General features: G+C 37.7%; 4 protein-coding genes across 4 annotated transcripts in view; 1 reads left to right on the top strand and 3 right to left on the bottom strand.

Annotated features, from left to right (window-relative positions):
- Positions 1 to 525: 525 nt before the first annotated feature.
- LOC140943054 (histone acetyltransferase KAT5-like) lies at positions 526 to 11,038 on the bottom strand. Its single transcript, XM_073392093.1, has 10 exons — positions 10,875 to 11,038; positions 10,730 to 10,787; positions 10,567 to 10,638; positions 7,702 to 7,925; positions 6,302 to 6,571; positions 5,637 to 5,726; positions 5,089 to 5,229; positions 3,280 to 3,373; positions 2,478 to 2,640; positions 526 to 1,941 (listed from the first exon to the last, which is right to left on the bottom strand). The coding sequence occupies exons 1-10, from the start codon at positions 10,899 to 10,901 to the stop codon at positions 1,725 to 1,727; spliced, it is 1,356 nt and encodes a 451-aa protein (XP_073248194.1). The 5' UTR covers positions 10,902 to 11,038; the 3' UTR covers positions 526 to 1,724.
- Positions 11,039 to 11,661: 623 nt separating this feature from the next.
- LOC140942670 (serine/threonine-protein kinase Nek7-like) lies at positions 11,662 to 13,905 on the top strand. The gene has a single exon (XM_073391617.1). It carries the CDS (start codon positions 11,855 to 11,857, stop codon positions 12,872 to 12,874), a length of 1,020 nt encoding a protein of 339 aa, XP_073247718.1. The 5' UTR covers positions 11,662 to 11,854; the 3' UTR covers positions 12,875 to 13,905.
- Positions 13,255 to 20,524, bottom strand: LOC140942671 (RNA-binding protein pno1-like). The gene is made up of 7 exons (XM_073391618.1): positions 20,343 to 20,524; positions 20,079 to 20,228; positions 17,451 to 17,534; positions 16,624 to 16,684; positions 15,784 to 15,901; positions 15,073 to 15,143; positions 13,255 to 14,877 (listed from the first exon to the last, which is right to left on the bottom strand). Exons 1-7 carry the CDS (start codon positions 20,508 to 20,510, stop codon positions 14,810 to 14,812), a joined length of 720 nt encoding a protein of 239 aa, XP_073247719.1. The 5' UTR covers positions 20,511 to 20,524; the 3' UTR covers positions 13,255 to 14,809.
- A 964-nt stretch (positions 20,525 to 21,488) lies between these two features.
- The window catches only part of LOC140943572 (uncharacterized), an 8,229-nt gene continuing 6,244 nt past the window's right edge, over positions 21,489 to 23,473 (bottom strand). The window contains exon 4 of the mRNA XM_073392675.1: positions 21,489 to 23,473. This exon is cut by the window's right edge and continues 76 nt beyond it. Within this exon, the coding sequence (XP_073248776.1) occupies positions 23,065 to 23,473 (409 nt within the window). The 3' untranslated portion in view covers positions 21,489 to 23,064.

The raw sequence follows: 23,473 nt of genomic DNA, 5'->3' as shown, positions 1-23,473 counted from the left end.
TCTGGGGAGAATGGAACTGGCCAAAATCCTGTCTGAATGACTTAGAATCCCAGGAAAGGGAACATTAGGGAATTAAAATCCAAAAGATTTCCCGGGGGAGCATGCCCCCGGACTCCCCTAGAAGCGTGCGCCTTCGGAGTTCGTTTAGGAAATCGGTCAGTGTTTATCCTAGATCCGTGCCTGGGCATAGCACAAGCTCGAGCTAAGGGACCTTATGCTTTGTGTAAATAAAACTAAAAAGGGACTCCAAGAGGCTCGCACTTGTGCTTGTATCTCCAACAGAAAATCAGTTTTAAAGGATTGATTACAAGAACCAAGCTGGCCCAGCTTGCCCCTTAACCAAAATTTTGGCACCTTAGTTACACACCTGTCCAAAATTACATGACAACTGAACCACCAAGGCAACTTGAAAAAGGGACCTGGCCAAACAGATGGGGCAAGCCAGGATCATGTAAAATCAGTTCCCAAGGGTTTAGTACAAGATGGTACACAGGATATGGGAAAAAAGTAATAACAAAAATAAAATATTATTATTTCATGATCTTTATTTAACATTTCCTACACTGTTATTATTAGTTTTCTTTGCTTTATTTACAGCAATCTTTCCTTAGCTTTGCAGTTTATAGGTACACTAGCTGACAACAAAACATTAACAAAATAATGCTATTCAAAACCTGGCAATCTTTATACACTTGTAAGCACTGACTCATTCTTCATAATAATTGAATGACATGTAAAAATATAAATAATTCACTTTGTATCCCTTCCTCAACTCTCTTTTGAGGCAACACAAAAACTTAGCAATCTTTACAATATTATGTTTTTAATGACAACATCTTTTCCTGATGCCAAAATTGACATCATTTAATTATTAACCTTTACTGAAGGTGTTAAGCAGCAAAAGTATTTTACATTCAAGCATGTCAAAATTATTTACACTTTGCTTATAAATGTAAAGGTTGTATCTTGAATTAGATACAGGTGAAGGAGAAAAGTGCATTTATGTACATGTGTCTTTATTATTTATGACTGGAACTAGCACTCTGTAAGGGAGTCTTTTTAGTTATTTATGCTATAAAAACAAGCCTCAAAAGGAAGAGTTAATAATAGTCAAGGGTTGTTTGAGGGTAACTATTATTGAAAGAAAAACAGCTGAAAAAGTCTATCCATTTTGTCTACAATCCCACCTATCTTGAGAAAACATTGCTTCTTCCCGCCCACCCCTGTGGAGAAAAACAGGACAGACTTCTGTCATCCTGACTTCTGCATGTTAATTATTATTAATTGAATAACAATTATTATTACATCTGGCCTCTCACCAACTACCCTTCAAAGCCATCTTATGCCTCATTCACACCAACTAAACTACAGTTGGGTTTTAAAAAATTGAAAATAGTAACAGAAACTAGAACACAGGCTTTTAAACAGAATTCAATAGAACTTCAATACCTCACATGATTGCACTAAATTTGCAATTGAAAAAAGTACAGTAGGCAGCAGTGTTTAACCAAACAGCTTTTGAACATGTTTAAGCTTTGATGTGAATATTGGGGGTTTACATGTAACACTAACTGCCTGATGCCTATCTATTTTCACAAGTCAGGAAGGAGTGAAGACTGACCTTTCCCCTTTTAGCCCAATCTTCAGGTGTCCAGCGACACCCTAATACCCATCTATTTTCAAAAGCCAGTGAAGAGTGAAGACTCACATTCCCCCTCTATATATTACCACTTTCCCCTTTTTGCCCAGTCTTTAGGTGTCCAGTGAAGGCACGTTGAATCAATGCGAATCTTTCTCTTTGACATGGATCTTAGCTGCCCATCTAAAATTTCTTTTGAAAGATTTAATATGTACTGTCCTTTGTAGTAGTGGATGATTCCAAGATGCTGCAGAGTCGAAACAACATCTTCTTTTCTTATACTTGTGGTCTCACAAATATCACTGTCAAACAAAATGTTAACCCAAGTCAATTCCCTTAAGTTTAATTGAGGTAAATTCCATCAAACAGTATCAAGTTTAATTACTATGTGAGGACAACCTACAATAACACTCCTGTGAAAAATGTTATAATCAGGGGGTTTAAAACAACATGTCCAAAATGAGTTACCTGTGCAAAAATCTATCCCTACTGAATTCGCGGTTTTCTAATTTAAATGCTTACACTGAAAGCTAAATGGGTTTAGAAAGGAAAATATGCATTGTTGAAAAAGTAACAAAAATGGCCAAAGCAGTGGTCAAAGGATTAAATTCACTGCCTTTTTTTCATTTTAAAAATTAAACTCCTAGTTTTTATTGATACCCAAAGCGCACATCACAAAGCTAAGAACCCAAGAACAAGGCTAACAATACTGATGTATGGAAACACAGCCTCACTAACCTATTTAACCATGTTATAAAGGAGTCATAAGGTGGGGTTTCATTGGGTGACACTTCTTATATGACGTATAAAAAACTTCTATAAACTCCATGATTCTTACTTGATGGTTATAGCAGGGGGGCTTCCATCCTCTCCACCCTTGAGAGAAACAAGAATTTCCAGGATGGTCTGAGACCAATAACTGCGATAAGATAGTAATCCTAAGTCTGACAGGGGCTTCTCAGGTGTTCCTGTCTTCCCCTCAAACTTGGAAAGCTCATAACCTGGGAATAAAACAGTAATTACATTAATTATCAGGGCTGTGCTCTAGCAGAGCCTTGTGGCTCCTGGTGCCAAACTTTTGCTCTGGGCGACTAGAAAATCTTATTATTTTTTTTTTCATACAAATCATATGCTGGGCACCCTAGATTTTACAGGTTCAGAGCACTGGGCATCCTTCAATTTTCCTTAGAGCAAAGCCTTGATTATTCAATTAATGTTTAACAATTAATTATTAAACAAATGTTTACAAAAACTGCAAAATTGCCCTCACAGAAGTGGAAATGTTTAATGTGTTGTGTCTTCCTTATTGACAACTTTGCTTTGTGGTGAGTTGATGTACCCTGCCGCAAAATATGAGGAGTTATTAATTGTGATATGAGTAGCCACAAAAATCGTGTGTGTTGCTCCAATGGTCCCTTGGCACAAGTTAAAAAGAAAAAACAGATCTTTGCTTTCTGGGAGCCCAATACAGCAAATAAAAACACTTCTCCAGTAAGATCTTAAATCCTCACATAAAGGTGTCAAGTCCTGTTATCATTAAATCCTCTAATATAGCTTGTATAAGGTTTTTGCTTCATAATTAAAGTTAAATGACATCAAAAGTAAATATGGCTATAGTACAACACATCTGTAAAACTCACTAAATTCTATGAGCAGCTTGCCATAACCCTTCCTTTGGTACTGAGGTAAAGTTAGAATGCATGCCACATTGTAATCTTCAGATGATTCTTTTTCCTGCCAAGGAAGAAGTAACATTGCTTCAGTGAAAAGACTCACGTTAATGCTGTCCTCAGTACTCAGCCCCACCTATAAATTCAATCTCTCACTCTCTATGACCTTCAGGGCCAGGTTGTTTAAAGGCTAATTATCATAAACCTGAGGCTTAATTTTTAACACAGGTTCCTGCTTATTTAGTTCAAAAGAATTTTTTCTGTTAAATTTACCTTTAAGTCCCAATGGTGACCAACATAAATTTTCTCTTAATGATATTATGCATACATCATCAAGAGAAAGGTCACGAGAGTTTAATAAAATGATAACCAAAAAGAAAATGCCTTGATCTTCTATCAAATTCTCTCAAGACATTTTTTAAGGAAATGTATAGAGATCAGTTTGGAAAAATTTGTACGTGGATATTGCGACTCAAAGGAATAAACATGCAAGCAAGGCTGTGCTCCAGTACAGTAGCACCTAGTGGCCCCTGGCACCTAAGTTTTGCTCCTGTGCATCTAGAAAATCTTAGTTTTTTTCATAGAAATCATTTTGCTAGGCAATCTGAATTAGACAGGTTCAGAGCACAAGGGCTCCCTTCAGTTCTTCTCAGAGCACAGCCTTAATTGATGCAAGCATTGTAGGCAAACCAATTTGCAGGAATTTTCTTTGCAAAAGGAATGACAAATTTTGTGCTAACCTTGAGTTATCTTAACTACCTAGCACAGGGAAATGCACTAATACACATGATTGTATGTGTAACAGGTCAAAATTAAAATCAGGTAAAAAAAGTTTTTCACCTAGCTAAGTTGATTCTCTATTTCCTATGTCTCCTATCCCTAATAATATTATTCATGGATTTGGGCTAGGAGACCAAAAAAACTGAGAATCAACCGAGGTTAAACAATTTTAAACTGAATTTAATTTTGACCTGAGGTACATATATATATATTCATATACAGGTCAAAATTATAATCAGGTTAAAATTTTTTAACCTAGTAGGTTGATTCTCAATTTCCTTCGTCTCCTTTCCCTAATAATATTATTCATGAAATTAGGGCTAGGAGACAAACAAATTGAAAATCAACCTAGGTTAATAAACTGAATTTAATTTTGACCTGTCGTTCATAATACATAAGGGATGAAGGGGAGACTCCATTTAACATTAAACACTGTGAGTCGTTGGTCAGACTCGCCAAGTCCCACCACTTTGTCATGAGTCTGACGATTTCACAACCTATTTCATGCTCTCACGAGTTTAGAACTGATTTCTCACACTTTCTCAAAAAGTCAAACTCCAAAAAGGTTTGGAGTTGTAGGACTGTTTCCAAGTCAGATATCAAGATAGCCAGCTCAATCCAAAGACAACATTTAGCAGTTGCATTTGATTGCATTCTTCTAGCCTACTGCCACTTGTCGCTGCCACCCAATGTAAAGCTGTTTCTCTCAAGATGGCCGCCAACAAAACACAGAAATTACAAATTTTTAAACCTAACTCATAAAATTAATCATGATGTCTACTGCTTCAGCTTTAAAGTGATACGTGACTTCCAATACCCATAATCTCCCCTGAAAGTCCTTCCAATAGGAAATTTGGGACATCTCACGACTTTTTACCCATTTCTCACTACTTTTCCCAGCTCTAGGTTCAGAGTCTCACTTTTTTTTTGCCTTTTGGGGTTTGGCAAGTCTGTTGTTGGTGGTGTTGGGCCTTTTTTTATATCTTGAGACAGTCTTACCTTTGAGAAGTATCCTACAATGTGAAATCCGATTGAATCATATTCAGTCATGACATAAAACAGAAAGGGATCAGTGTCATAGTACAGTGTCTTGTGATCCAGGAACATTTTGGCCAGAAGACACAGGTTCTGGGCATATGCCTGGAACACAAAAATAAAATTTAATTGAAATCACTTTTTAAAACTGTGCATACATCTTTGAAAAATCAGACCACGCAGTTTAATTTTTTGATGCAATCCCTACAGCATTGGCCATGTTCACTGTAGTGGGGTTCATGCTAGATTACTATCTTGGTTATCCTGTGGCCAGATCTGGATCCCTGTTACCTACAACCCTGATAACTAATACTATTACTTTTGTTTTAGATTCAAAGAATTTACATCCTAAGTGCCACATTATGATGGTTTGCCCTTTTATTCTATTCACAAATATACTATTTTTTTTAATTGTTTTTTTCTGTTAGACTTGAACATAACCTTAATATTATGAAAATCAGTTGACTATTAATAGCAGAGACTAGGAAAATAATTATGGAATTCTCTCTCACCTTGTTTTTCCGACCATCAATTTCAAAGAATGATATTGTTCCTTTTCTGTATATTTCATTTCCTGGAGGATGGCGTAACTTGCACTTTTCCTGTAACAATAACCAATCCAAAATACAGTACCTCTAGATCTTTCTTAACTGATGCCTCTATAAGACCAACACAACTCTCCTCCTAATCATCAATTATTGGGTGCATGGGAAATTAAAGAAAACCTTCACATTTTGGTGCGCCATAGAGTACAATATGGGTCTCAAAATTGACCAACAACAGCACATGTTCTTACTACGAGATTTAAAGTGTATTCCATTGGGATAATCCAAATCAGGATCAAAGACCTAAGATTGTTTGGATCATGTTGCATCAAAGAAACCAACTAATCGACATTAATTGTTAAAGGATTTGTTGGTTCATTTGAGGATTACTGATCCTGAACCTGATTAACCCAAAAGAACTCACCCTTAGTTTATAATTAAGATAATTTAAAGCAGGGCTGTGCTCTAGCAGAGCCCGGTGGCCCCTGGCGCCTAACTTTTACCCTCAGGCAACTAGAAAATCTCAGATTTTTCATACAAATCATATGCTGGGCACCCTAGATTTTACAGTTTCAGGGCACTGGGCTCCCTTCAATTTTCCTTAGAGCACAGCCTTGTCAAAGGTATACTACCTTGTGTCGCTTGAGGCAATGGAAACTCTTGACATATTTAAGGCAGAATTCACACAGGTAAACAACAGGTTCCAGAGTAAGCTCTTGGGGATACGGTGAGAAATACCATGGTTTAATTCTGTATTTTCCAAGCTGGACCATCTTGATATTTTTTATTCGTGTTACAATGTCGTCATGACTGCGGTCATGAACCATACTGCCTGTCTGCCGCATGCTTCCTGTTTTAGGAGGAGTACTGGGAAGCTCTTTGGGGCTGTCTTGGGAATCAATCTAATGAGCAATAATGTAAAACAAAACTTTATTTTAGCATTAACTGAAAGCTTTCAGTTCTCAATTTACTGCAACCAAAGTCACTCTTCAAAAACTCTTTTAATTGACCAGAGATTGACGGTCCTATCTGGCACCCATGAAATCTATTCCTTGGAAAAACTAAATTTCATTTTGCAAGATTGTAGTTGAACATAACTTAGGCCTTACTTAAACCTAAGCCTTATAATGACCAGTAGTCTCTCAGGTTTATCAAGGAGTGGTTATATGTAGTTTTCAGTAGCTCCAGTAACTGTACCACTCTCTTGGTGATACTATACCACTTCATCAATTTGGTTTACACATAGGCTGCTTTATGCCCACTATCCCAGACCCAGAGCTAAGGGCCGGGGGGAGCAATGATGGTGCTTGCACTCTCCCCACCACAGGCTCCAGAGGTCCACTTTTTTGTTGAAACCAACAATTTAAAACAAAATTAATAAAAATTAATAAGAAATGGTATTGCTCTGATTGTGTTGTAAAGTTAACAAAAAACGTGTATACCATGTACCTGACAAGGGGGCTTGAGCTTGGCACACTAACTAGCAGTTATAATGATCAGCAGTAAAACTGGTGAATAGTACGCATTCAAAACTTCATTTTTTCTTTTAAAAATAGCGACTTTGACTTGTTATTCTCTACAACTGCTCCACACATACATAAGAAATCTTTTTCAAAAATTTGAGAAATATCCACGTTTTAGGTTCACTTTTCATATCTTAATAACCCCTTCAGAATGCAGGCTCAGACAACCTAATTCTTCCTCTAAAAAACTTGCACCTATGGCCTAATTTGGTCTATCTCCTTGTTGGATTCACCACCTCTGCCCTGAAAAAATCTGGCCATGGGCCTGCTTCCCCTTTGATAAGATGGGTAGGGGGTTGGGATGAATACAAGACTTCAATCAAGACTTTGATTTCTCGTGTGTTACTTTGACCTATGGTTGGTGCTGTCAGTGTTTTCATTATTACCCTACACACTCAGCTTCTATGTCTAATTGCATTTGAGAATTAAAGATGTTTTGACACACCCACAGAAAGATTTCTTTGCAAAATTGATATTTCTCATGATAGTGTAAAGATTAATCCATGTACCTCATCAGGGGCCTTGTCCATAGCATTTGCTTTTCTCTTTCTGCCAACAATGGCTTTAGGTCGTCCAGATCCCACACCATTTACAAGCTCCCTGTCAGGTGAGCATGGCCTTGAACCAGCACCTTTACCTTTGTTAGTCTTTTTGGTGTCTTCTTTTTTTGGCAACTGAAGCCTTGACAGGTCTAGTCTGCTTTCCTCGACCCACTCATCAAGACGCTTGTTAACTATAGACGTACATATTTAAACATCTATTATTATTCATTCAAAATATTTCCCCGATTCTGATTGGCTAAAAGCACACACATAATTCACCATAACCAGTTGCTGATGACCAAATTTGGAAGAATTTTGTGTTTAGCGAGGAAATGATGTCAAAAATGCAGCGTTTTTGCAGGTTAATGCACTGTTAACCGAAAAGACCTGGGGACGAGGTTGAGTTATTTTGGTTGTGGAAACAAAAATGGCGGACACTTCACTCGTTTCGAGAGTAAGAACTAAGCGAAATAACAGCTAAAAACATGGAAAGAACAGCAAGAAGACAACTCGAAGGGCGACATCTACTATTTTTACTACCTAATGTGCTCTATCGAAGATGAACTTAACATTGATGGATCTTAAGGAGGTAAACATGTTTTAGCTATGTTTTTAAACTAGGAATTATTTTGAATGAATAATAAAACAATTATTGAATTCGGCTTTCGTATCATATGAAGAATTATGGAGATCTCGGAAGGTGTTATCCTCGATCTCCGTAATTCTTCATAAGATACTCAGCTTAATTCATTAATTGTTAATTATTCTGGGCACAGGCGACCAAAGCTTGGTGCATAAATTACGGCAAGTTTCGATGCTGTTTTGCATATTATGAACGATTTAAAGACTTTGTATGAGAAATTCAATATAGTTGTTAAAACGTCAGAAATATACGCATAAATATAGAAATAAATTATTTATTGTACTTATGTAAACTTGGGCCAGTTGTTACTTTTTCTGTGTAACCTGGACTCAATTCATCGCCATTTTATTTGGCTCTGGGCAATCTGACGTGCACTCAGGCACCTCGATGACTACGTGTTGCATGATGAATGCAAACATTTTATATACGCTCATCTAATTGGATAATTCCAAACACTGCTCACAGGCAATCAGTAGACTATCTGAGGGTAGGAAGATCCCTGTTTTGTCATGCAATATTGATTACCCGGATCCCAAGTCCATGTTTGCATTCTCTGTGTTACACATAGTCATCAAGGTTCCAGAGGGCCATCAGATTGCCCAGTACCAAAAACTTCCAAAAAATTTTCCCACAAAAAAGCACATTATTGCAACACCCATGACCAGGGGAAGAGATAAGAGACTGACCTGGCCTTAAGGATTTGGCGCTTTCATGGTGAATCAGTCTGCGGTTCTTTGATGTGGGAGAGATTTGTGAGTTGAGACTGCACACAGTCACCTGCCTTGCTTCGCTTTATGTAGGAAAACAACACTGAACAAACAACGAGCCGCAAAACGGCAATGGCGATGAATAATTGAGCCCAGGTTACACAGAAAAAGCAACTTACAACAGGCCCAAGTTTACGTAATTTCTATATTTGTGCCTGTATTTCTACATTTTAACAACTATATTGAATTTTTCGTACAAAGTCTTTAAATCGTTCATAATATGCAAACAGTATCGAAACTCGCAGTAATTTATGTACCAAGCTTGGGCTGCCTGTGTTCTGAGCAAAGTGCATCTCGCTGGTATGTTATACATATCAAAAATGGCACAGAGCTATTTTAACCTATTGAGCAATTTTAATGTTAACATCGAACGTTTCCTCATTAACTCCAGTATGCTACTGTAATATAATAATGTGATACCAATCAGGTCAAATGTTACAAATATGCCAACATATTTATCGCGCGTCTTGTGTCACTGCAAATTTGTGATGATCTGAGTCAACAAGTGTTTTTTGCACAAATGACATCATGTGCTGTACATTATGACATCATCTATCATCCCTTCCCTATCAATTCTCAATATTTGAAGATATGGGAGTTGACAACCCTGTTAACCCTTTACGTCCCAATAGTGGCCAACATTAATTTTCTCCTAACAATATCCATACATTGTCAAGAGATTAAGTTATGAGAATTAATAAAATGATCACCTAAGAGAAAACGCTTTGATCTTTTATCAAATTCTCTCAACTCATTCTCTAAGGAAATATATAGAGATCAGTTTGGAGAATTTGTATGTGGATATTGGGGCTTAAAGGGTTAATATCTTGTGCATATAATCAGGGTCTGCATTCCCGCTACTTTTTTTCCAACAATCCTGCATCCTCAACCAAAATTTTGGCAGATCCCACTTTCTGGGTAGCAATTAAATCCTGTATCCCGTCAAAGAAATTATGTGTATTCCCAAATCCCGTGCTGTATTTTGGTTAAATCCTGGATGCCAAGAATACCCTTCCAGACACTGTATAATCTCAGAAGATTTCCTCTTCATCCTAAAATCTTTGCCAAACAGAAACAATATGCTCCCTTTGCTAACAGCAATGCTCAAAGGCGACCTTTTTTGGGGTGGAATTTAGAAAGCGATGCATTATGGGACTGAAATCTATGCGTCCGCCATCTTGAAAATCCGCCTGAACTAAATTTTTAGAAAAAAAAATATAGAGTTGAAATAAAATGTTCTGTACAGGTGAAATACCTAAAAAATAATAGAAGCGAAATAAAGTTTGGCCAAAATATTTTTCTAATGAGTTCAAAATAAAACTTGGTTGTTAAGATACTCGATGACGACGAAAATATCCACGAAAGCAAGCGAGTATTTAGCTTGAGCATAAATAGAAAAAAGTCAGAAAACACAGTACTCACAGTCAATGTAATGCACATAATAATGGGTTGAACCATCAGCAAGCTCCTTTTTACTCAGTATCTCAGCTAAAGCTGAAGGAAAAAGAACATTTTTCAAACTAAGAACAACGTTTCAGGGAAAAGGTGAACGTCCGCTTTCACTTTCACGAACTGTCTCACTTACGCCATTCGTCAGATCCACTCATTTTTACAGGCATTCTGCAGCCCTCTACTGCCTCCATCTATAACGAAAAATATTCAAGAATCATAAGCAAGGAATTATAGGTCATCCATTATGTTTTTACGACGTGAAAGTTCGATTTATCTACCGAGGTTTCTCCGTTTATCTCCGCCATCTTTTATTCTTTATTTGTCGCCATTGCTATGCGCCGAAAACGTCTTACGAACTTTTCCGTTCAAGCATCGAGCCAACGAAGATTACCGAGCTTATATCGACTGGTTAAAAAAACAATTATGTAGAACCCAGTCTTCCACGGGATCGGGATCGGAGTTCGGAGCAAGGAAATTACCGTACTTTTTTTTTTTTTTTTTCATTGCCCAAATATTTTTTCAATAAAGATAAATAAAGCAGAAGAACAAAAATATTACCAGATTACAAAAAAGGTAGTTTTAAGCTTAAGGAAAAATTCTTTACATCAACTCTTTCTGGGCGCAACACTCTCTTGATGGCTTTATTCACTCCTCACCCGAACAGTTATCGCAGTCACTAATGACATTTTCCTAAATCTCTGTCTCTTTTCCCTTGAAAGGTTTTCATCATTTTTTTTACACAAAATTATATTGCTTCTGCGAACGCTTTTATTGCGTGACCGACTAAGGGGTGTCACGCTTATTCTAAAAACTGAAGCTGTTTCACAACTATCTCGATATCTACATCCGACAAAATCGTCAATTTATAGATTTATTTTTTCAAGAATTATCTCGTTTCTTTCCTTTTTTATTAAAATCGCAAACTTCGCGAATATTCCAATAGCCATTATTAATAGCATTGCATTGAAAAGGTGCAAGTTCATACTTGTTCATGGTTCGCATAATTATGTTAATGCCAGAGGAAGTGACATCATATGCTAATCCTGTTCTATTATTGCGCGATATACATTTAAATGCCCGAGAGACTATTATTAGTCACGATCTTGCTCTGTCAGGAGGAATCAACTGCAAATGACTTGCTATTATGTTAAAAACAGGCAATTCAGTCATGCCGACACATGAGAAGTAAAATTTGCCCATCCCTTGAGGGCGACTTAAACCGGCTGATTTTCAGTAAGCGAGGAGCTACAAGTTGTCAATGAGTGCGATAAAAGAATCAGACTTCTGCTGGAAGAGATGTAGAGTATGGAAACCGAAATACAAAGTTCCAAGTCTCTTGAAGCTTTGCAGAGACGTGGTAATCAGAAACATGGGGTTGCGCCGAGTTTGGAAAGCGCGCAAAGAGCTACCTTTGCCGCGAAATTTAATTAAATTACTAACTTCGAATTTCAGCTTTAGAGAATTTGAACTACAGGGCATTGATTTATCCAGAGACATGCGAATTCACTGCATATATCCCACCAGGAGTTTACTGGATAATTCTAAGGTCTTGTTGAAGTGCATAAACATCAAGTCTTGTGAATCTGCGAGTTTGTCTCATCTATTACAGAAATGGACCGACGTGAGTCACAAAAATATAATGCGGGTTTTACTGTGGTTTAAAGAAGGGGACTCCGTGGGAGTTGTTCTGGAACCGTTTCCAAAAAGTCTTCACGAGTTGGTGCACGATTATCGGAAAACTGGCATTAAATTGCAGGAGTGGCTTTTATGGAAAATGCTTCATCAAATCTGCGACGTCTTGTTGTATTTACAGAGAAAACAGATTGTGCACCCTGAAATTTCAAGTAAAACATTGTCTCTCACACGCACGGGGGACATCCTACTGCATAATCTTTTAATTTATACACCCAGTGAAACGGAGCTTAACGTATGCGTTGATGCCAAAGATTCTTTTTTCGGTATTTACGTTGCCCCGGAAAGAATCAAAGGACAGAGATATTCACCAAAACAAGACTCTTGGTCGCTTGGATGCGTTGCTTACGAATTAGTTTACTTAGGACCAGCTTTTCACCTTGGCCCCGGTGAAAATATTTTCAAAGTCTTGAACAACATTGTGAATGGTGTTGCTCCTCCGCGACTTGCCGAAGCCGACTATTATAGTCCTGATGCTGCGAATTTGATTTTGTCATGTTTAATGCCAGACCCAAGGCTGCGACCCACGATTGAAGACTTGTTTTACTTAACCAGTTCACTGATGCGTTCGACAAAGCTGTGTTAGCCCTTTGTGGTAAAAGCGATAAATTCCTTATTGCATTCTTATGAATCCAGGGGATTACACAGCTGTTCAGTTTATAACTGTGGTTGTTTCAGCTCCGTCTTAGCGGAAATTCCTATCGTCATAGCTTATTTGAGGTGCGGTTTGCGGCGCAAGCTTTAACAGGTGTAAAACGGGTGGTTTCCTGCAGTTAACCCCGTTATGACGAAGAAAAACACCGAACCGAGGCTGGAACAAAGTCCAGCCGAAGTAATTTTTTTTGGTAGATATACTCTCTTCGACACGTTTCGTTTCGGCCGGTGTCGTGAATAGATTTATTGGAGATACGTTGAATTAAATGAGCAACGAAATTATTGCAATATAAGAACTGTTACAAGCTGAGATATTTTTCAATTTTTCTATATTTTTCCCAGCTGTGTAGGACATGACACAAGTAGATCTAAATATATATTATTATTATTTACAGGATTTGCCAAAAGCGAATAGTTTGATACATTTTTTTTTCAAAAAAATTAAAAAACATCGAAAAATCCGCGCATTTTCTATTCTATGGGTTCACGCTGGCGTGAACGATTTCGCTATAAAGTGTAGTCAGCGTTTCTTCTTTTGTTAGCCTGCGAGCAGGGACCACAGTTTTCGCGCTAAGCACCTTTCACATGCCAGAACAAGCACCGCGAGAAAGTAACCTTTGCTCGCATGTTGTGGCCAGGATTGTCGAACGCGAAAAAAGTCGGTTCCTGCATGAGTTAAGATCGTGTTTCGAATGCAGTAACAGCCTCTCTGTCAGTGCTCCTCGGTCCTGGATAACGCGCGTGGAAAAAGCATTCCCTTCACATGTTCAGGATGGCCCTGCCTTTCAGTAACAGGTACAACGGTTTACAATCATCAGGAGAAAGCAGGGCCTGCAACTCATTTGTATGTTAGAAATTTATTTTACTAGCCAAAAGCCAATTTCTTACAATTTTGTAAATGTCTAAAACATTTGTCATATCCGGGAGAATTTGTATAAAGTGAATAAAAACCAAATTTATGAACGAGTTGTTATGGCACGCTTTACGCTGCACAGCTGGCGTTAATAGAACATAAAAAAGATAATACTTTAGCACTACCTCTGATCCTTGTCACAGGTAGTCACATGACCAGCCGAAACGAGCACTTATGTCCAGAAATGCATGCAATGGCGAAAATCGCCAGACAGCTGGCGATTCAAATAGCTTGGATTTCGCCGTTTCCGTCATTTTTGCCAAATAAGCCATTCGCCAAATTTTTGCCATTTTCGCCAGTGCGTGCATTTTTGGACATACCCTGATACCAGAGTTCTTTCTCGAAGCAAAGGAGAGAATCCTGGGAACGAGGTTGTGACGACGACGTATGGCGACACTGGCGACGGCTATCACATTTTCCCGCCAAAATCGCGCTGGTTCACGCGTGCGCCATACATAGTATTGAGAAAATCTCGTGCTTGTAGTCGTCCTCTTCTTAGGGTTTCTATTGGTGGGAGCAAGGCACAAAGGCCTGGGAGGCCTGGGAGCAAGTAACGACCTGATTCGCCCTCTCAATGGCCTTTCCGTGGCCAAACTATAAAACTAAACTTCGCTTCCTCACCGATGTAACACCATAGTTTCTTCAAAAACAAACCTTTTCATTCATTAATTTTTGCTCTGTTTTTCCTTATTCTACATGTACATGTTTCGGGTTCCAAATCTGAGAACGAATATGGTTTAAAGTGTCTCTTAAAATTCCACTTATCATGTGTAAGTTTTCTTTCTTCAAGATTATAAATATCACCGCCGCTTGGCGTTTCAGTTCACTTTAAAGTCACCCAGACGATATTGACATCATCGGCACAATCGCTCATTGTTGACGCAGATCATCGACTGCCAGTGTGCAGATACGACATAGTTATTGTTTCCCGGAATCTTTGTACGTTCATTCTCTTCAAAATCTCTCTGCTGTTCTACTCGCCACAGCTCTCATATTTCCATAAACTTTTGACGGTGGGCTTCCTGTAACACAAACATAACAATTCACACTATGAGCACAGGCCAACCAGAATATTGTACTCCAGTGCAGCGATTTGTGCTTTTTACTGAAGTCCTTCCTTGAAGTATAATAAAATGGGAGCATTCTGTCGGAGTATCCCCCAGGGTGAAAACATTAATACCAAATACTTAGAAAGCAACATATACACATCGACATACCTAAAATGAGGCTACAAATTGCTGTTCTGGCAATTTTGATGTTCTGAAAGGATCCCAAGATATGGATTTTTCTGTAAAATTGAGATAAGCAAACCATGAGATTACCATAAAGTTATGAAAAGATCGAACCCTCGAAAGTAGCGAACCTCCGAAAGTATTGATAAAATGTCATAGGTGTTAACATAGCCTCCGAGCAAGCTCTCCTATTTGGGCGAGTGAAGCGAGTCTCGCGAGAACGCGCGAGCGAGCGGCGAAGCAGGAGAGCTTGCTCGCAGACTAGTGTTAGCAAAGTAGCGACCTCCCCGAAAATAACGACCCTCTGAAAGTGGAGACCTCAAAACTAATTTCCCTTTTGCAAAAAATAAAGGATATGATGGATATCCTGAACAAATGCCACACTGATCGGAGGTTTGTTAATAATGATTATTTGACATTCCTATCCATAACTCTTAAAGTACTTTTTGTCAAAAAGTCTTCCTTTCAAATTTTTTGCGATTATTTTTATCTTTTGAAGTGCCCATGTGGAGTACACATTTTAGCCATCCGAAAGTAGCGAGCCTCCGAAAAAGGCGACAGCAGAAGGGTGCTAAATCCGAAAGTAAAGAGGGTCGTTTCTTTCGGAGCTTTACGGTATTGCAATTACAAAAGAAATAAAAAGCTTATAAATGCTAAAATAAATGGTAAGAAAAAGCTTAAATGGTTAAAACTCACGAGTCAGCAAGAATGATTCTGGTCTTTGATACATTTTCAATGGTAAATTTTGTCTTGCCTCCCTTTCCAGCAATACGCCCTATGGCTCGTGAGAGGTGATCTCCTTTCAGTGGCTTAACTGTTGAAAACAAACAAAAACTTATTTAATCACCTTGCATTTTTGAATAAAGTAAACCCCAGCACTAAAAGAGACATAGAAGACATAGTTGATATTAAAAGGGGAGCGCAGGAGTCGCTCTCATGAAAAAAAATAAAAATTTGGTCGAAAAAATACAAAAGAAACATGATGTTAAAAGGGATAATTTAAAATATTTAGAAACTGCCAGAATAATAATTTATTTGCAATTCACAAACAGTAGTTTTAAAACTTTTAAAATGTCTGGTTGAACATTCGTGGTTTCCCCTTGATGCAGATCAGGTTTTTTTCTAAAGACTGCACAGATTCCTTTTTGCTGTGCTTTACTTGGTCACTAGGGGAAGAATAAGAATTTACAATATAGTAGCAAGCATGGGAAAGAGCCTTTTCAAGTCTTCCATGACTTTATGTTTAACAGTTACTGTCACTTTAAAAAATTGTGGTGTTCAACAAAATCTGTGCCATCACATTGTTTCATGACTTGTTTCTATCTTACACTGTCCTTGCTTTACTATCTACCAAACATAACTTTAATTTTCCTGTTCCATGAATTTTCAGGTCTGACAATTAATAAATTCCATGACTTTCCAGGCCTGGAAAATGAAATTCCTAAATTTCATGTCCTTCCAGCTTTTCCATGACGTGTATGAACCCTATAAAAATCAATTCTGTTTTGGTTCTTAAAATAAAAAGATGTATCTTACCATCAGCAATTTCAAAAGTTTCCAGAAACAAATCATCCAGTCTGACCAGAGCCAAGGCATCCTAAAGAAACGATTGGGTAAATATTCAATTATCTCTAAAGCTTATAAAAGCATTACCTTCACAGCCCTTTTAACAAGAATGTGGTTTTCAGAATGCGTTCTTGCTGTCAATGAGTCTCAACAGGACCTGAGCTCACTGTCTTGAAGACCAGCTAAGCATCAGTCTTGAAATGAGACTCTCACAATTAGCATGGCAGAAGTCATCATGAAACCACTAGTAAGCAATATTGGAAGAGTTAAGTAAATTATGACCAGCTTTCAGATTCAACCAGTAACTAAGGGTGCTCACTATTTGCCAGAACTGACTGGGACTGGCCAGGGGCCCGTTTCTCGAAAGTCCCAATAATTAACGGGCTCGGTAAGCTGTCTCCATTTATATAAAAAATAGAGGTTTCAAAAGTTTTGCATCTCGCATGATAAAACTATCAGTTACTGAAACAAAATGGAGTAGTTTGCTAGCCAGGACCCGTGCTCTTATTCTTCGGGCCCGAAAAGTTACCGGGACTTTCGAGAAACGGACCCCTGACCAGTAAGTTGTAAGGAGAATTCCACTATTGACCAGGACTATCTGGCCAGATCGGTTTGAATAGTGTGCAGGGCAGCAATCAGTTTTAGTTACAAGTTCACCTAAATACTAATATTTCATTTTCAAAATGTTTGGTCTGGCCAGCCAGTCTTGACTATAAAAGGCACCTTAATTAAAACAATATATTGTGACACATGCAGCTATCAAAAACATGATATAAAGAACCACCCATCATACTTACCTCTACCTCAAATCCAAGAAGAAACGCCTGAACAAAATCTGCTGCTTTTTGAATGGCACCAATATCTGTAGTGTCTTTGGAGGTCTGAAAAACAAAAACAAAAACAAAAAAGAATTCAGAAACAGAGATTAAAGAAGCTGTGCTGGTTTTCATGAACTCAACTCACCCAGGGCCACCTAAACTTCACTAAGCAAAGCGGTTCACAACTACAATAAAGGTGTCTGGCTTTGGCAGTTCCCTAGGGGGGGTACTCTGAATTTCAAGCGACAGGGATTACCAAATTGGGCCCAAAATCAAAACCCAAGAAAATCCCTAGTGCTTCCAACAAAACCCCAAAACTCCCTGGACCAAAAATAAACCCCCCCAAAATCCCATGCCAAATTTCTGAACCTTCAAAATCTCCAGAAAGGAAAACTAGTTTGGTTCTACTTTAATCGAAGAACCGCCTGACCGGGATACACGGCCATGCGGCCATACAGGGCCACCTAAAAAAATACTTGACAAATTCAACTACCCAAATAACTCTCGGAATCAAAAATTTCCACCCCCAAAAAACCTTCAATCATCCTCATCACCTGAAATCTGGAGTGCCCCCCCCCCCCCCCGCCCCCATTAGCCAATTGGATATGAGACAATTTCTGAGAATTTCGAAAGAGTGGGGGCCCTGGTTAAGAAAGTTTGACTGGCACATTAAAAAAAACATACAAAGAGATCAGAATGATCTAGATTTGCAACAAAAAATTGTCATTTATTGATCAGGCAACCAATTTTTTTAGGTCCGAGATCAATGTTACAGACATTTTAAGTAACAAATCAGATTTTTGTCTGCTTTTTGTCACATTCATCGGACCTGGGTCCCACAGGAAGTGAGCCAGGATTCTTTCTTTAGAACTCAATCCATGTGCATAACTAGTCCAGTTACTGGCAATGGTGATCGCACGCTGGTTGTTAATTGTTTGAGTTATATAGTTTTTAGACAGTTTTGTTGTTTACCTTTTTACATTCATCTATAACTACATATACCTTGCAAGACAGTAATAGCAAGGTAATTTATAATGAATTATGTGGTCATGTAAAAAGATTCCAGATCTAAACAGAGTAAATGAGATTCACTTGTCTGTTGCATAGTTATTGAGGTGTTTTTACTAAATTAAAGTAAAAAGTATAAGCATAATTTCTGCATTATTTTGCTAAAATTAGCATAATTCTCAAAAACAAGCATAACTTTGAGAAAAATCAGGCACAGCTACTGGCATAATATTCTACTTTTACTAGCACAATAATTATTGATAAAGGCCTAAATACGTAGGACAGCAAACAAGTTTTAGAGTGAAGGTTTGCAGATTGCTGCTCCCTAGTACAGTTTAAAAATCAATCATTGATGAATATCAATTTCCAATATCAATCGAAAGAAATTGATAAAAATAAGTTGTGACTTCGATTTCGGAAATAGATAATGATTTTTTTTAATGATTGTTATCAATTACTATCGATTATTATCAGAAAAGACTTAAGTCATTATTCAGTAGAAGTTCAACATTAACACGACGTTGTCCATACGGCATTATTGAGTCATTCAGCCGTGCAGTTCTTTTAATGATAAAATACTAAAAGAACAAAACACTAACTGGAAAAAATTGCTCTTTGTGTTGATTTTTTTAATAGCTTAAGCACAGTTCATAATAAGGAAAGAAATATAACCGCTGCGAAAGTGTCAGAAAATAACTCTTTGTCGCTGTAGCAACCTCATAAATTAATATAGAGCATAGTAAAGAACAAAATCAGTGTTCTTATGATTTCAACGAGTCGCATTAAGAAAGAACTACGTCTGGATTGAATGGACATTGTAAAGATCTATTAAAACAAACCAGGAAACAAAATAAACAAAAAAAGGAAATCTGGTGAAGACTGCACCTGGAGTAGTTACTGAAGTCATCAAAAACTAAATGCCTGGTGTTAAGCTAAAGCCGGTCTCATGGGTGTTGCTTGCCAAATGGCATCGTCATGTTCAGAATATTCACTTCAAGATTATTGCTTACTATCGATTCCTACAGATTGTTATTGATTTTGTTAATCAATAATAATCGATAACGTAGTTTTCTGTGACTTCGATTTCTATCGATTTTCGACATCAATCGATATTAATCGGCTGGTTAAATCTATTATTATTGATGATATTGATTGATTTCCGATATTGATTTTCATCGATTAACTACATCTGGTATATATAATTTAAATATTTCATTGTAAGGCGCATTTGAAAACCTGGTTGAATTTGCACGGTACAAATGAATATATAATAATTATATATATAATAATTATATATTCATTTGTTATTTGTTGTTGTTGTTATTATTATTATTACTATCATAATTATCATTACTAGTTTTGTTTGATGGTGGAAACAAATCTGCAGGAGTTGAACCCCGGGGAAAGCCAATGATAAGTGCGTAATGTGTGGGTTTGCCAGTAAGGTGATGGCAAGGCTTTTTTCTAGTCCACTTCAGTTTTGGGCAGTGTTTGTTCATTGTTTTAAGATTTGTGCGGACCACTGACTCACTGTAGGGATTAGTTACTATTTATAAATCAATTAAAAGCTTAAATGGTATTGGTAATGGAATATCTTACCCGAATTTCGACTTTTCTTGCACTCAAATTAAAACGAATTTGTAGCTTCAAGTGTTCCACGATGGGTGTAAAGATTTTCATCCAGTTTTCTTTCAGAGGTGTATATCGGTGTGGTGGAACAGGTATTTTTCTAGCCTCTTTTTTACCATCCTATAATGCAAAGTAACAAAATGAATCCGAAAATCTATCCAAGCAAGTGCATTAGTTGTTGTTGTTGATCGAGCATGCACGAACAACAGAAATTTTTACGTGCTAATGCTATACCATCAATTTCTCGGCTTTTGCCGGCGGAAAACTAGGTCGCCTTGATGCCTCAGTAGTGTCCATATCTTCAACTTGCCCTCTTTTTCGTTTTCTTTTCACTGGAACAGTTTTAAACGGCTCTTCGTCTGCTGTTTGGCTCGCCATCTTTTCACTTGAGCTTTCCGCCATGTTGTTTTCGCACGTGTGTCGCAAGAGTGTCGCAATCGAACATACATTTCGTTCCCAGTTCTCGCTCAATCCGGTCAAAGTGATTTTGTACCCCCGCTATCCCCACCCTACCCCAAAGATCACCTAAGTGTCAAGCTGAAACGCCAAAAAGCTTGATATGTAAATGTTTATCGCATAAATGTAACGCCATTTGCGCGTTATAGGTATCCCCGGTTACCCTTCCAGGACAACAAGATCACTAAGTGATTTGATCACTGAGACATTTGGCTATCCCCCATCAGTTTAATACATTGCATGTTCTTTTTTTCATTTTTCCGGGCTCTGTGTGCTACAAAAATGTTCTCTCCCCAGTGTTGGTGAATAGAGGGTAGAAAACGAGGGCCAAGGAACCAAAGACCTAAAAATAAAACTTCCCCCTCCCCTCCCACCTTCTTTTAAATGTCCTATAAATAGTTCAAAACAGCTATCTTGAGCTTTGGTTTGTAAAGAATAACAAGATCTTAAAATTGCCTTCGTCTTCCTTTAATTTCTGACAATGCCAAGTAAATTGGTCGTTGGAGTATTTGGCTCTCCTGTCATGTCTGGAGGGGGGATATGGCCCACCGTATAATCACTTGCGATTTTGGAACGGGGTTGGATACCCAAAACATGAGGATACCCAAATCACTGTCACTCACCCACTTTGATCAATAAATCTTGATTGATAATGTTCAGTGGGGATTATGCATCGGTAATTTGTAGCACTTGAATATTATTCACTCCACGGTTGGTCTCTGTTTCATCTTTTGTTCAAAGAGATTGTTCAAGGAAACTAAAACACAGAGCGTATCATGCTGCAAAGGGTGGTCTGAAGGCTACAAAAGATCAGGTATTTTGGTCCTCCATCTAAACTTGTACGCCACCACCAATGGGCGGTGTGTGTCTTTAAGGATGAGCCTAGACTATCATGTCAAAAAACAAAAAATCTTCAGACATTACTTTGTTATGAAATAGCTGGTTTTTATTCAAACCTTCTAAAATACAAAGCTTAATCAATACCTTACCTCTGCTTTAGAATAATCAGCTTCCATGGCAGGTGCAAAGAAAGGTAGGGGGAGGGGAAGGGAAAGAAAAAATGAAAGGGAAAAGGGAGAGAGAGCCTCCTCTCTTTCCATTCCCCCTTAATTCTCTTTTTCCTTTCCTCCTCTACAGTACCTCTTAAAATGCTAGCCTGTTCCTGGCATTCAGATGGTGGGGACGGTGCAAAGAAAAGTGGGCAGGAAATGACAGCAAAGATTCCTTTCTTCTGCTTTTTTTCAAAGCACTCTCCATCTTGCACCAATCTCGACTATCTAAATGTTTGTGACAGGCTAGTATTTCAACACCTACCATGCAGGCTACTTAACAATACTACTAGCCTCCTGGGCAGACATTCTTAGGGGTTCGTCACACATTCCTGCCCCACTAACTGTTGGTGGGGCATGAACGTGTGACAAACCCCTAGGAATGTCTGCGTGGGAGGTTACAATACTAGACGCCTATAGTACAATTAAAAAACACTTTTACTACCCTCCTAAGAAGCAAAATAATCTCATCTGATAAACCTATTCATTTTCTTAGCACAATTTCATTTAGCTAGGTAATGTCAATATATTAGCTTTTTAATTAGCAAAAAAACTCATTAACTATGTCTTTTTTTCCAGCTGTATAGAATATATGAAAAAATTAATTCTAATTTTTTGTGATTAGGGCATAAGGTCTAATTAGTCCTTCTGGTAAAAATGATTATTATATCAGTCCTATTTAATAATGTGATATTATAACAAATAATAACAATATGTTGCTTTCAACACCCCCACAACCAGAGCAATTAAAATGGGCCAGCCATTTTGTTACTAAAATGGGGTAAATGTTGTTGCACACATATTTTCATTATAAAACATTCACCTAAAGGAGAGAGTTGCAAAAAACAACTTCACTGTTTTTGCCTCATAGCACTTCAACCTTTATCATCAATCATTCAACCTACCTTCGTAGCAAAAGGAGAAAATAAATGAAAATAAAAAATAATATCAATCGGCCCTTCCAGAGTAAACTTTTCTATGATTCATGGCTGAAAAATAGTGTTTACAAACACATAACAGAGAATTGCAAACAACATTTTGAGACTAACATTTTCCTTCAGCATCTGGCAACTATACAAAATAAGCACACAAAAAATTTTGAAATTCAGACCAGGGACAAAGGACCTTCTTGTCAAGGCCCTTCATTGCACTACATTAACTTTTATAAATCTTGGATCACTATCATCTATAAATCATGTTCTATCTTTTTTCTTTACAACAAAGCAGAAATGGGTAAAATTAATGAAAAAATTATCATAATTTATATGTTACAGATCAAATTTGATCTCAGATTTACTTGACTTAACCTAAGTTGATTCTTGATTCCCTTTTTCTCCTAGCCCAAGAAGACAAAGAAAATGGAGAATCAACCTAGATTACAAAATTTTAACCTAAAAATCAAATTTGACCAGTAAAATATTCACAAATTCAACTTCATGTCAGGTGTAAATTTAACTTTGAGACTTTCGCCTTTTAGAATTTCCTAATTTCTTTGAAAATATAATGACTTTAGGATTGTCTGGATCATTTTTAGACACCTGCATGTCTACTTTGTCCCCCTGCTGTACAATGTAATCCATTAAAGCATTGATGCGCATTGTCGTAAAAGCAATGATGTCCTTTACAATAAGAAGAGCCTGCTCTACTTGTTGGACATTCAGTAGCTCTACGCTGTGCCGCACACCCATTATATTCACACTAGTCTCCTTGTCATCTTTAAAATGACCAATCAACTTCTCCAGATCTTTCTGAATCAAGGCTCCCTCGACCTTCACAAAATGCATTCTATCTGATATTTCACGAAAGAGGAAGATGGCTGTCTTGAGGGTATCTGCTACTGGTTCTTTAAGACTGTCAACT

This window comes from Porites lutea, chromosome 7 (assembly GCF_958299795.1).
Source record: "Porites lutea chromosome 7, jaPorLute2.1, whole genome shotgun sequence".
Lineage (NCBI taxonomy): Eukaryota > Metazoa > Cnidaria > Anthozoa > Scleractinia > Poritidae > Porites > Porites lutea.
This window is presented reverse-complemented; position numbering and strand designations above follow the sequence as displayed.